Genomic DNA, 12,889 nt, shown 5'->3' on the forward strand with positions numbered 1-12,889 from the left:
CAGAGAGACATGGAATGAACTACTTAATGTATAACCAATGCATTGCCATAAAGAGAAATGCAGAGCGTCATGTTTATTGCCCCTGCTATAAGCCATTGAAGCCTGTCTTCAGAAGACTACACAGTCAGCCAGAACTGGAGTCTCCAGGCCAAATGTGGTTATTGAGGGCCAGTCGACCTGAGCAACATGGCAAAGAACTGCTCACACCATATCCCGCCAGCCAATTCAATTGCATGGTTGACACAGTGTCGCCGAGGCTGCAGGGTTTGACAAAATCACCTAGTATGGGTTGAAGATAAGAGGCAACAAGATCATCGTGGCCCACTGGCCAAACCAGACCAGGAGAAAACCGCTTCTCGGGAGGTGTTTGATATTTTTGAGGCATCCGGCCACATTGGCTGTGAGCGCTACGTCGAGTGGGAATGGGCTTGATTTATTCAAGATTTTCACAATTCTGAACTACTCAGCACTTAGATTGCTGGTGTGTATGCAGAGGTATCTTCACCTTTTGTTACTGTCCATCAATGCACAAATGGTATCGTTGTTTAATGCATCTTTTCCTCAAGAGCTATCCTCTCTCCATATCCTCACAATGACCAATTTCTCCCACCCAGCCTGCATACCACTCGATCCCGCCGTCTCCGCGCGCCAACCGCCCCAGCCACGAATACGCCCCATAACCTCATCAGGCCGATTCTGCTTGCAGAGTAAGACATAAGCGACACCACGCGCAGACAGCACACCAGGAATAGCATCAAGAAGCCTATCGGTAGTTTCCATACCATCTGCCCCGCCCGCATACGTCAACGACAGGAAGTACGAGTCATTGTCAAACTTGGCAGAGCGAGACATGGCCTCTGAAACAGCAGGGTCATTTTCCGCCGCAGAAGGCAGACGAGGTAGATCCTCAGTCGGAACATAGGGTGGATTGAAAAGGAGGACATCAACACTGCCAGGACGAAGAGGTGCACACAGATCGGCTGTCAATGAAGATATGTGAAGTGATTGAGGAGACGGCTGTTGCTCTGTCTGAATGGCTGTCGTTGCGGTTTTCCACGTTGCGATGCAAGCATTGCGGTTCACATCAGTGCCTAACGTGAGAATATCGCGTCTGCCGAAGATCTGTTGAGACTGTGCGGCTGTGAAAGCTAGCACAACGCCAGAGCCTGTGCCTACTTCCACGACTAGTGGTGATGCCTCTTGGTTCTTTGGGAATCGTTCAGAGAGCCATTTTGATTCGGATGCTGATGATAATGTGTCCAGGAAGAGGTATGAGTCCTCTGACGGCTCGTAGATGGTATCAAAGGATACGTGGGAAGTATCTGGCGTGGGAAGCATGGTGTGTATGTTTAATAGAGGCAAGTTGCTTCAGAAATTCGAGGTTTATCGACGCTTTTTTTGGAGATAGTGGGGTTATCTCGAGATTATATGTTGCAGAACGCAGGAACTTGACCTGAGGCGATCACAAATTCCAGCAAAGGAAGTATGTACAAGTATGTACTTAAATAGAATATCCAATGTGAAGCAATTGAATATAATCCCAAAAATATCAGCAAATGGCAGAGAAGGAAATGCAACGCAAATCTCCAATCCCGAGACATCCCGACCCGCTGATTCGCGCGTTCTCCTCGCCGCCTTTGCCTCGAAAATCCCCAGAAATTATGTCATTCCCCAATCTTCCCTGAAAGCACACCTCCATATTCAAAATGCGCATTGCTCAGCGTTTACTCATGGCCACGCCGGCCTCGATCGGCTCGAAATCCAGTCTCAGCGAGGCTCTCGCTCTCCTCCCGCCGCTACAGCTTTACCGCCGCATTCTACGCGTCCATCGCAAACTCGAGCCCGAGATGCGCGTCCTGGGTGATTCTTATGTGAAGAATGAGTTCCGTGCGCATCGGGGTGTGGAGAACCCTTTGCATATTGTATGTCTATTCTTGTCTGAATTGGTGTGGTTATACCGAGTCAAAGAGAAGGGGATACATAGCGGAAGTAGAAGGCTTGTCGATGCTGTCACTAACATTGGCGACGATAGATCGGGTTCTTGACTGAGTGGCAGCTATACGCGCAGAAGTTGGAGGGTGATCAATGGACAGGGGATAAGCTGGACAGGGCCAAGTTGGATAAGATGAGTGGTATGTTCTTGACTGTTGTTCGAACTTTGCCTCGGTCGATCAAATTGCTAAGCGTTGGTTTTCATTGCAGATCAGCAACTTGGACAGTTACTCGAGCTTATGCAGGCTCTGAAGAACGGAGGAGAAGGGGAGGAAGGTCAATAAGTCCTCAATCGATTGCATTGGACCGCGGTTGACACTACTACTCCGAGAGTTGGTGACATCAACTCCAAAAGTTGAGGACTGGCCTGCCCAAATTAATCAAAAATAATCGTCGGCCACAGATTGATTGATCTAAGGGCAGTCAGCCTTGTTTGGTAGGTTTGTGCTGAGATGCAGGCATCTCCTATCCACTCACCAGCTCATATGTATATACTATGTGTAGGAATAGAAGACGACAGTTTCACTGGATCCAACAGGTTTGGCAATTTAGGACCGCCCCTAAGCTATATATCATAGAGTATCGTCTTTCTATGACTATATCTGTGACCCTGACGTTGTAGGTTCGGAACAACTCCGAGAGCTGCCTATGTACCTATGTATGTTTCGCACATTCCGGGTGCATTGACGAGAAGGTGGCCCTCATGCGAAAAAAAATGCAATTTCAGCCCTACATCATACATCCGTCTATCATGTTCTAGCATATATGTAGCGATGAATCAAGAATAATATACTCCAACATCAGTGGAGAACGCCCTACCAATGACAAGCTGACTCATGCAAAATCGGCTGGTGCCGATATGGAGATGGAGAAGAGGGTATATCAATCGTCAAATCCTCTTAACCACTTTAAAATCGTCCAATTACCATTCTACCACACCTCACCCTTATTCCCAAATCTGTCCCAGCTCACATATCCCAAAAACCTCACTCATTTACCCAAAATGCCCGCTATTCTGGAAGACCCCTCGACCCGCAATCCCCCACCAAAAGCACACACAGATGCAGCGCCGACCCTAACAGCGAGGAAAACCACCCTCCCCAAGTTCTCCTCCGCACCAATGACCCTCTACCCCATCACAGGAGGACCGCAAACCGTCCCAAAGGACCTGATCAAATTCCTGCACGAGGAGTTCAGCGCGGAGATCCTCCGCGGCGGGACGTATCCCATGATGGAGCCGATGGCACTGGACCAGTTCGCTGACTATTGGTTCGGGACGTTTGCGGTCGTGGCGATCTTGGACGATGAGGGGCAGGGCTTAAGAGAAGGAAGGGATTGGAAGAGTGTTTGTATGGGAACTTTTTATACCAAGCCTAACTATCCCGGTATGTGGTTTTCGGTCATGTTCGGATGTAACAATCTACACCATAGGAATAAAACACTGACTCTAATAGGCCGCTGTTCCCACGTATGCAATGGAGGCTTCCTCACCACCACGGCCGCACGCGGCAAAGGTGTCGGACAGGCAATGGGCGAAGCCTACCTGGATTTTGCCCCGAGACTGGTACGACTTGCGCCTCTTTCGCTTTCCAATGCTCTTGGGTGCTGTTGCTCTATCAGGCACAGAACCTGCGTGACTAACTCTTTCCGTAGGGATACACATACTCGGTCTTCAACCTGGTTTTTGCTAATAACCCGGCCTCCATCCGCATCTGGGAGAAGCTAGGGTTTAGCGTTATTGGACGGGTTCCCAAGGCTGCGCGGTTGGCGAACAGCGAGGAATTGGTGGATGCGTTGATTTTCGGGCGTGAGCTGGGAAATTAAATGCAGGTTTCAGTTTAATTTGAGACGCCCGTCCATGTTTCAGATGTACAAGAATCGCCGTTTCAAGTATATACGTATAGATCGTGTTGTTAACGAATGATGAATTCCCTACGATGAACTACTGCGTATGTGCAATAAACTTGCATGAGAAACGAGAAATGTCATTTCCAACAAAGGCACAACTACATATGATAAACTACAAGGGATGATATTCACAGAGAAGAGAAGCGGAGCGGTAATCAATGAGACTCAAAAGAGAAAATAACCGCGGAATAGATGACCTCAACGCTCAGACCAGACCATGCAAACAAATAGGGATATCACGCAAAACCTGACTTGTCAAGATGATGGCTCACCTTTACGCCGACTGAACACCGATGGGAAATCGAGGTCGAACCGAGATGGAAGGGGTGTAATGCACAAGCAAAGGAACATAGAGAGAAGATAGATAGAACGAAAAACGTCGTAGAAGTATAGGTAGGAGTCGGACGGTAAGGAGGATAGAATGAGAAAGGCGGAGAGAAGGTGATGAGGATAACAGGTGACACTGGTGTATCCAAGGAACAGTACAAGACGTACAGCTCGGTTCCCACTAGCGCCACCGTGGACGAGTATCCACCGGCTTTGGAGTTGCTGCCTCTTTCTCCGTTCGCTTGGGAAGCGGGAGTAGACTGGTTCGCCTGTTGCTAGAATGGCCTAGCGCTGTACCTGGTCGTGACGATTTACTTGGGCTCTCCATCCCACCTGCAGCTCCTGACACACTTCGACTGAAAGCCGTGGGCGGGCCTGCAAAGCTCTGGCGACTGCGAGGTGTGCTTGACATTACTGATGGTCGATGGAGCCGGCTGTACGGCGGTGGGTCGAGGAGCGAGGACCGTGCCGGTGTAGGGGAGGACACGTTCCTATTGGGACTCCGAGAACCAAAGCGGCTCGAGACGCGACTGGTTGATCGAAGGCCGCCGGGGATCGGAGATGCGGATGTCTCTCGTCGGAGAGAGTTGGAGAACGGAATTGTTGATGATGGCCGGGGTGTGCGGGCGAGTGGTGCGGATGACTTCCGCAATGTCGAGTTGTAGCTAGTAGCCGTGTTATTCAAGTTCGTGCTGTTGGTCCAGCGTGGGCGATTGGGAACAGTAGATGACGGCGCTGGTGTACGAGAACGAGCGGCCGGTGTCGGTGTGAAGTAGTTTGAGGATCTGGAGGATGGGGTAGGAGACGCCAAGACCGTCGGTTGGGGGATTCCAGACTTTCGACCGGTGTAAGGCGCCGTGGGCTGTGGCAAGCTGGAGTAACGACGGTTCGGGGGCAGAGCCGAGCGGGCTGTGGCACTTCCGACTGAACTTCCGCGACGGCTTGAACCGCCCATTGGCGTTGAGGCGTGCTTGTACCCGTTGCCGGTCATGATAACTGACGACGCAGGCGAGCTTCCTGGGGTCTCGATGGCACTGCCTGTGGCTGGACTGTCCATGGTGAGGATGCTGGAGATTGAGTCTCGTAGCTGGTGACCCTTGGTAATTTGCACATCTTCGAGAGATGTATCCATTACCTTAGTGCTAGCCTTGAGAGCATCCGTTCGGGATGTCATGTCGGATAGCAGGCGCAGAATCTCACCATTGACAGTTAATCGGTCGTTGACACCCTTTTGAATGATGGAGACCACACGCTCAATAGCAGGAATATAATGCATTTTCTTCGCCTCATAGCTTTCAATGAGTTTGGTCAGCGTTGACGGGTTGTGCACCTGCATGCCACTTTCCAGCCCTTCTTGTAGCTTCCCAATGCTGCGTTCAACCGATTGAAACATTTTTTGTGCCTGGGCACCAGCATTGCGGAAAACCAGAATCCACTTGTCTTCTGCCAACTCCTTCAAAAGAGCTTCAGCATCGGTCTCAAGAACTTTATAGCTCTTCACCAAGTGATTGCGCCGGTCTTCAATCTCCTCACATGCACTCGGGAAAATGGTTTCAGCGCGTGCCTGGAACATCGAGAGCCGCATGGGCAAAAACTCCAACGATGCTTTCAAGGGCTGCATACGTGCAAAGATAGCCATGAGATTAGAGTGACTCGTATCATCCTGCGGTGTTTTGATAACTGGAGTATCAGACGCCGAGGCCAAGAGAGGTCCAATACTCAGACGATTCTGTGAGTGTCCGCGGCCTTTGCTGGGGGACTCTTCTACAATCGTCTCCAGCTCATTGATGTCGAGGCCGCCACTGGTCTCGCCCGTATCCATCAAAGCCTGGTGCCGCTTTTCTTCCATCTCAAATATCAGCCCGCTCAAGTTGTCAACTTCCACACCCACGTCGCCCAGAACGTTTGACCAAAGCTCTTCCCACTCCATTGCCAACTCAACCTGTTCTTTCACACCTTTCAGCTTTTTCTTGATCTGAGTCCAGTTTTGCAAAATGCTCTCCATCTGGCTCACGATAGTGTTCAAGTTACCGACGTCCACATTGGCAATATCGTCTCGAAGTTGGACATTCTCAATAGCCCTAACGTACACGTTGACCAGGGACTCGAACCGTGTGATCGCTTTATCGACTTCGTCTAGCCCCTCTCGGCCACCAGCCGCAGCCCATTCCACGTCGTCTTCAGAATCTAAGCCACTCAGCACATCTGAGGCCTTCTTGATCCAAATCTGGATTTGCTCTGCGGCACCGTTCAAAGCCCGAACCGCAGCTAAAGCCGTGGAAATGTTCTCGATGCTTGCCTCGAGCGAGGCTGGTTGTGGGAGAGGGATGGAGGTTAGCTGTGAGAGCTGGTTGCTGAAGGAGGCACGGGAGAAAGAGTATATTGAGTCTGCGCGCCGCAAGCCCATTGGGTTGAAATACGACTGTGAGTTGGATGAAGAGCGCGAGTGCACGGCGTCGATGGGAGGCGAGTCTTTGGGAGGTGGTCTCGGAGCAGACTCCTCTTCAGCGGACTGTTCCTCTCTTCGTGCGGTATCATCGACATATTTTTCGAAGTCGGTCCGGTCGTCTCGAACATCGTTGGAAGCTTGAGAGCTCGACATCGGGTTTGCGCGTGGCTGCGCGAGAACCGGCTCTGCGACAGACATGGGCGTGGGTGGGCTGATGTGTTCCACGGGCTGGGCAGTCGCCGGAATAACAGTGGTGGCCGGAGTGGGCAGTTCGGGACCGTCCACGACTGCTTCGGATGACTCCGGGTTCTCTCTTCGCGCGTCTGCAATCTCTTGGAGGATATCTTGATGGGGTAGCTCGAGCTGGTTCGACGCGCTCCGTCTGAACTCCTGGGTTTGTCCGGGCGATATGTTCGAACGATTCCACGCCTGGCCTTTTCTGGTTACCTTGATCGATAAGTCTTGGTGCAGATTATCAAGCTCCTTCAGGTGCTCTTCGGGGATCCGACCGACTGCATTGGCATGCCGGTTCTGCGTCGCAGTCTTATTACTGCTATCCAGCAACTTGACCCGAGCCGCGAGGGCGGGAGAAAGTCGGCGGAGGATCGATGTGCGGCCGGCGCTGGTTGGCTCAGCAGGGGCGGATTCTTCTTCGTTGTTGCTGCTCCCTAAGCTCCACAGCGATGATTTGGACTTCAGGCGTCGGAGGGTGGAGGTACTATCATTTGGAGAGACGGAGAGCGCGGGGGTGAGCGACGGGGGGGAGGTTGGTATGGACGTGCTGGGGGGTTGCGTCGCGCGGTCGGTCGCAAAAGGTGGACTGTCGGCTGTGGCATGCATGGAGACAGGCCCTGGGGGTATTGAAAGAGCAAAAGGACCAAAGGATGGAGTTCAGACAGGGATACCAGGAATGTTTCGTCTTGTTCGGGGGTAACAGGAAGTCCCTTTTTCACGGTTTAAGGCTGCACATGTGGCTTTCTGGCTGTTCAAAGAGTCGGAGAGAAATGCTACTACATGACAAGGATTAATGGAGGTTCTAGATGCAAAGTCTCATCAACTTGGAGATATCGGGCAGCAACCGTTGAAACAAAAAGAGGGATAAAGTGGCCATGGGCCGTTTACTCTGCAGAATGGGGGTACCTCCAGCCCCGTACTATTAACTATGGGGCCCGATGTACCCCCTCGGTATGTAATTCAAGGGGATCAACGAAATGAGATCATTTCACTTTCGTTTTTGTCTTCGTCTTCTTTTTGTGGATTTTCTTCATTTCAATGGTTTCGGTTGAACGGCATTCGCTGTTTCTGCTAGCACACTAGACCTGTAGGTATATCAACAGTGAATCCAACTTCAACCCTATATTCTGTACATATTGTACATATATTGTACGCCCTTTGTGCACGAGGCTTGTCGATCAGGTCAAAACACTAGACACGTTAGAAATAAATCAATGCCCAAGGGAGTTAGTTCCTTATTTGCATATTCGGATCAGCACCCATATGTCCCTACACGGTCTGAACACGAAAGAAAGACACGGGGATGAATGTTCCAAGCTTCAAATGATGCATGTACGCGTCTATGGAATGAAACACAATAAGATATACAATAAATTAAAATTCCAAAAGAGACCATCAACAAAAACCAAAATATGCAGAGGCAGAACAGTCGGCGACAATTCAGGGGTATCGTATCAAGTGCCCATAAAGATATCAAAGAGAGAGAAAAAAAAAAAAGGAAACAATCGAGATGCAAACATGAACTTCCAACACTTCAATACTTCAAACACTTTCAAATCAACCCAGCACTCGGGGGTCGCCCGGGGTTAGCCGCCTGCCAATCACGCACCAGCTCTTCACGGACAGTTTTGCACCAAGCCAGCAGTGCAGTATCGAACAGCTTCCAAGCGGCAGTGCCACTATTCTGTACAACACCCATAACATCAACATCCAGCCGGAGCTCCCACCGGAGTTGTGCAGCTTTCACCCAGAACTGAAGATTTTCAGTCTGCCGGTACGGCTTGGCAATGTCTAGGTGGTAAGCCGTGATTTCGCCGAATTGACGTTTCGACTTCTTGATCGCAAGGTTGTGTAACTGAACCAGGGCACGGCCGTCCCGGAACCTATCAAGAAACGCGGTGGGAAGGGAGTCATTGGGGGACTCCTCAACCGGTGTCCAGGTCGGCAAGGAGTCACCGCCAGGCAACAAGCTGCGCAGGAAGGATTCCTCGCGGGAGCGCTCACGGCCTCTCCAATCGCCCGCGGCCCAATCCCAGTTCTGCCGCTCTTGAGCTTCAAGGTCTTCGAGCGCTTTCTCGCGGGCCAGCATGGTGCGCACAGCCGCCATCCACCCCTGGATCCGCTCACGTTCCTCCTCTCGCAGACCGCTGGCAAAATGCCGTGCAGCCCACCGCTTCAATACTTCTAGGACATCGAAAAGTTCCTTGCGGATCTCTCGTTCGCTCTTTATTGATGATAAGCGCTCTGGGTTCTCGTGGGTGGTGTAGTAAATCTTGGCAGCGCGAATTGCATTTGTAACATCGTCCAGGATGCACATACCCTGCGCCTCCTCCTTATTCATCGGGGTCGGGGCCTGCCCGGATTGATCATCCTCATTTGACTCGGGGATATCACCCGGAGAAAGACTTGACCGGAGGATTGGGCGGGGAGGAGGCTCCGCGCCATTTTCAATTGCCTCGATATTAGCCTCTGCCTTATCCAGCGCGAGCGTAAGCTGCCGGCGCAAGAAAACCAGATCTGGCGGAGGAGGGATGTGGTGCGTTTTGATGCTGTATGTGCTGACTGTAGGCGGCAGCATCACCTCGGCGTCCTCGTCCTCGAATTCGCCCTCTGCCCGGTCCGCCATATCTGATGGGCTCGCGACCATATCATCGTCCATGTGTCGCTGATTAGGGGTGATCAGGACTCGTGGCACGTTATCCTTGTTTTTCTTGCCCTTTTCCCACTCGCGGCCCCTCCCGCTCTTCCCGTCCAGTAGACCCGTCCGCGCAAAATAGTATTGTAAGTGGGCGATACTGCCGAGACTCATGACGCTGTCGCGGTGGCGGGCCGAGTCCGAGAACTCAGCACCCAATGCACGGGTATATCCATGGCGGCGGGATGATGTTGAGACGGATGATCTGGCATCTCCGGAGGTAGCGGAGGAGACGGAGCGGGAGGACTCGGAGGAAAATGTACGGTCTGGGGAGGAATAGGAGGAGATAGCTGGTGTTGCCGGGATCGATGGCGACGGCGAGGAGGCCCGGATAGACGCTGTCATCTTGGAGTCCATGGACCGTCGTGGCACATCCATCTTGTTTAATTTGAATTGTTCAGCGTGGCCTGTTTCACCGGGGCAAATTTGGTGGAGCTGGGTCGCGTGAAGATCAATCACTAGAACGTGCCCAGTGACGGATATTTGCGGGGGATGATGTGACGTTAACAATGAGGCCTAGGCGATCCCCAGACGGGCAACGGCTTTTATATAAATGGATTAATGAAAGGACGAAGGTTTAATGAGACCTGCAGGATCGACGGGCGAGAAACTGCTTTTGGGCCAAAAGGGGGGGCTTCGACTAACCGGGGCTAAAAGGGGAAGCGGGTCAACCACATGGAGATGAAAGAGATGAGTGTTCCTATTCCACCAAAATGAACCAATGAGGCCAGTAAGGGCCCCTTTTTCATTTCGCAATTGCCCATTGTTGGAAGTTATGAAGCTACATTAATGCTGTATAGTTCCAAAGGCCTCGAAAATCGGTTCCTGGATTGCCTGGTTGGGTTTAGCTTATGCCCCGCGTTCCATGGTTGAATTCAAGGCTTTGGAACCTTACAAAGTAGGTTGAAGGAGGTACATACTTGGGGGTACATGTTGTGCATTAACATGACATACTTCAATGTTGCCAGTAAGATAGAGAGGAGATGCTATTCAAATGACCAAAATGTCCCTTTCTAATCCCCCATTTTTTTTCATACGCCTGTAAAAAATGCGCGTTCTTAATGCCTCAAGACTTCTCCGTTCTCGCTTTACCCATGAAGATCTCGTTACGATCCCAACCCTCAGGCCTCAGGTTATCGATGCCCTTTGTCGGATGACTTACGCTCAGATCAGCGTACTCAATCTGGTAGGGGTTGGGGTCTTGAGTTGGCTTTAGATTGGCGAGGGTATGGTTGACTTCGCGATGCTTGGCTTCGTCGGCGCGGATGAATAACAGCAGGTCCTTCATCTTGCGCTGACCCTCTGGCATCTGCCAGTATTTGACCGCAATCTCGGGTGCATCGAGATCTTTCCATTCCGGGAGATTGCCAGCCTCTAGTTCCTCAATGGCGCGGGTATAAGTAATAACAGCCTCCTCCTCGAGGTATCCCACAAATCTGTGGCAGATGCGCGGGGAGATCAGGTATGACAGGAAAAATCCGTTGAAGAAGACTCCTTGGGCGCCGATAACCATCACGCGCATGAACCAGCCTGGTTCGGCCAGTTTCAGGAAGGTAAGGAGGTGCATGCGTTCGTTGAATGCTTCTTCGAGCAGGGTTTCAATCCTATATGAAAGGAATTGGGTTAGCCTTGAAGTAGTGTGTCTGGGGCTTTTAATGCGTACCATCCATTGTCTCTCTTCATCTTGCGGAGACTGCGGAGATGTCGCAGCATGCCGCCCACCATCCCGGGAACACCAGCTATGCTTTCCAGGAAAACAAACCGATTTAGCCATTTGTGCTCGGTCATTTTGAACCTGGCCGGTAGTTGCTCGCCGGGCTTGGGATGCTTGTATCCTGTCGCTGTGTCCATGCCCCATCGGAAGAAGCGTACAGTTCCTAGGGCAATCCAGTCGGACCAATTTGCAGTTTGTCTGTGGGCAATTTGAATACTTTGCATTTGCGCCTCGGTGTATCTGGCATAGAGTTAGTGTCTGGCTCAGATAGATGGCCTACGGATATACTTACACTGGATGCACCCATGCTGTTTGCACCTCCTTAACATTTGGAGTCTCTGGTGCTGGGAAGTAATCTGTAATAGTCTGGCTCTTGGGTGTTGACGAAATAGGGCGCTTGGATGTGAGGCTGAATGCCGACGTGCGCTTGCTGACCACACATGAAGAATTGAGTGTCGTCGCTACAACGCCCGAGTAGGTTCGTACAGCCAGGTGCAGGTACTGTGGCCTTGCTGCAGCCCGCAAGGGAGCCCTCACTGATAGAGTATTCATGATGGAACCAATGACAGAGAGTTGAGGTCGGACACGACTGAAAGTGATAAAGGTATTCAAGGGGATGAAGATGATAAGGTGAAGAAGAAGATGATGTATGATGAATAATATACACAAGAAGTGTTCAAGATTGAAGTTGTGGGTTGTGTTTGCGGTTGAAGAGAGATGAAGGTAACTCCCCCAACCTTATAAAGCTTTAAATACTCATGTAAATAACATACGCAATCCTTGGGTGACGAATAAAACCAGGGACATTTCCAAAAAAAAAAAAATGTCAAAGAAAACCCACCGGAAATGCTGAGGTTGTACCTGGAAGTGATGACATCCCATATACTTCATCACCCAGGCACCTGGATGTTCCAAGATTCCCCTTTCCATCGGCCTCTCATGATATCACTTATCCCTCAAGATCATATCGCTATTGCAACACTTGAACAAGAAGCGAATATATCAGCCTTCCCATTATCCCTGCAAGATATTCATACGTTCCATATCATCAATACTATTCTCTCCTGTCAAGTTCTTGTTGGCAGGTGACATCGGAAGGGACCGGGAACGGCGATATGACTCAGCACGTGGCCACCACGGGGTCTGGGCAGCCCTACAAGCCGTTTGCATTCAGTCCCGAGAAATATTCGGTATCAAAGCCCGGAGTGAATTTGAGGTCATTTTGTGGTCTCGGGATCTTGAAAATACCCGTTTCTTCTATTTCACCGGTGACTGAATTGATGACTGGTTGGTAATCGAGAAAAGGAGTAAATCTTCGCCCGTTTCCTGCCGATCAACGCACATGCATAGCAATTACTTACTACAAGTGGTATATCTTTCATGAAAGATCTATACTAGATCGATGCACATATAAATAGCCTGTCAGATGTCCTGTCTGCAGTCAAGGTCTGCACTCTTCTTTTTACGGCTGTCATTCTCTTTCGCTATTTCGTTATATCCCTCGTCTTCCTATACTTTCCTTCGATATACGAAAACGTCAAAAGAGGCAAAAGTACTGGTATCTCTCCCA

General features: G+C 50.7%; 6 protein-coding genes across 6 annotated transcripts; 2 read left to right on the top strand and 4 right to left on the bottom strand.

Moving 5' to 3' along the window:
* Positions 1-561: 561 nt before the first annotated feature.
* N7525_001523 (S-adenosylmethionine-dependent methyltransferase) lies at positions 562-1,338 on the bottom strand (the record flags this gene model as incomplete). Its single annotated transcript, XM_061211934.1, has 1 exon — positions 562-1,338. The coding sequence occupies one exon, from the start codon at positions 1,336-1,338 to the stop codon at positions 562-564; it is 777 nt and encodes a 258-aa protein (XP_061071160.1).
* A 368-nt stretch (positions 1,339-1,706) lies between these two features.
* N7525_001524 (succinate dehydrogenase assembly factor 3) lies at positions 1,707-2,276 on the top strand (the record flags this gene model as incomplete). The annotated part of the gene is made up of 3 exons (XM_061211935.1): positions 1,707-1,922; positions 2,033-2,132; positions 2,203-2,276. The coding sequence occupies 3 exons, from the start codon at positions 1,707-1,709 to the stop codon at positions 2,274-2,276; spliced, it is 390 nt and encodes a 129-aa protein (XP_061071161.1).
* Positions 2,277-2,995: 719 nt separating this feature from the next.
* On the top strand, positions 2,996-3,816 carry N7525_001525 (GNAT family N-acetyltransferase; the record flags this gene model as incomplete). The annotated part of the gene is made up of 3 exons (XM_002557822.1): positions 2,996-3,377; positions 3,447-3,556; positions 3,646-3,816. 3 exons carry the CDS (start codon positions 2,996-2,998, stop codon positions 3,814-3,816), a joined length of 663 nt encoding a protein of 220 aa, XP_002557868.1.
* Positions 3,817-4,408: 592 nt separating this feature from the next.
* Positions 4,409-7,516, bottom strand: N7525_001526 (KAR9 family protein; the record flags this gene model as incomplete). Its single annotated transcript, XM_002557821.1, has 1 exon — positions 4,409-7,516. The coding sequence occupies one exon, from the start codon at positions 7,514-7,516 to the stop codon at positions 4,409-4,411; it is 3,108 nt and encodes a 1,035-aa protein (XP_002557867.1).
* A 946-nt stretch (positions 7,517-8,462) lies between these two features.
* On the bottom strand, positions 8,463-9,983 carry N7525_001527 (uncharacterized protein; the record flags this gene model as incomplete). The annotated part of the gene is made up of 1 exon (XM_002557820.1): positions 8,463-9,983. The coding sequence occupies one exon, from the start codon at positions 9,981-9,983 to the stop codon at positions 8,463-8,465; it is 1,521 nt and encodes a 506-aa protein (XP_002557866.1).
* A 688-nt stretch (positions 9,984-10,671) lies between these two features.
* Positions 10,672-11,871, bottom strand: N7525_001528 (alternative oxidase; the record flags this gene model as incomplete). Its single annotated transcript, XM_002557819.1, has 3 exons — positions 10,672-11,209; positions 11,269-11,559; positions 11,612-11,871. The coding sequence occupies 3 exons, from the start codon at positions 11,869-11,871 to the stop codon at positions 10,672-10,674; spliced, it is 1,089 nt and encodes a 362-aa protein (XP_002557865.1).
* Between the last annotated feature and the right edge of the window lie 1,018 nt (positions 11,872-12,889).

This window comes from Penicillium rubens (assembly GCF_028828025.1).
Source record: "Penicillium rubens strain IBT 27055 chromosome Unknown utg000001l_segment0_segment0, whole genome shotgun sequence".
NCBI classification, from domain to species: Eukaryota; Fungi; Ascomycota; class Eurotiomycetes; order Eurotiales; family Aspergillaceae; genus Penicillium; species Penicillium rubens.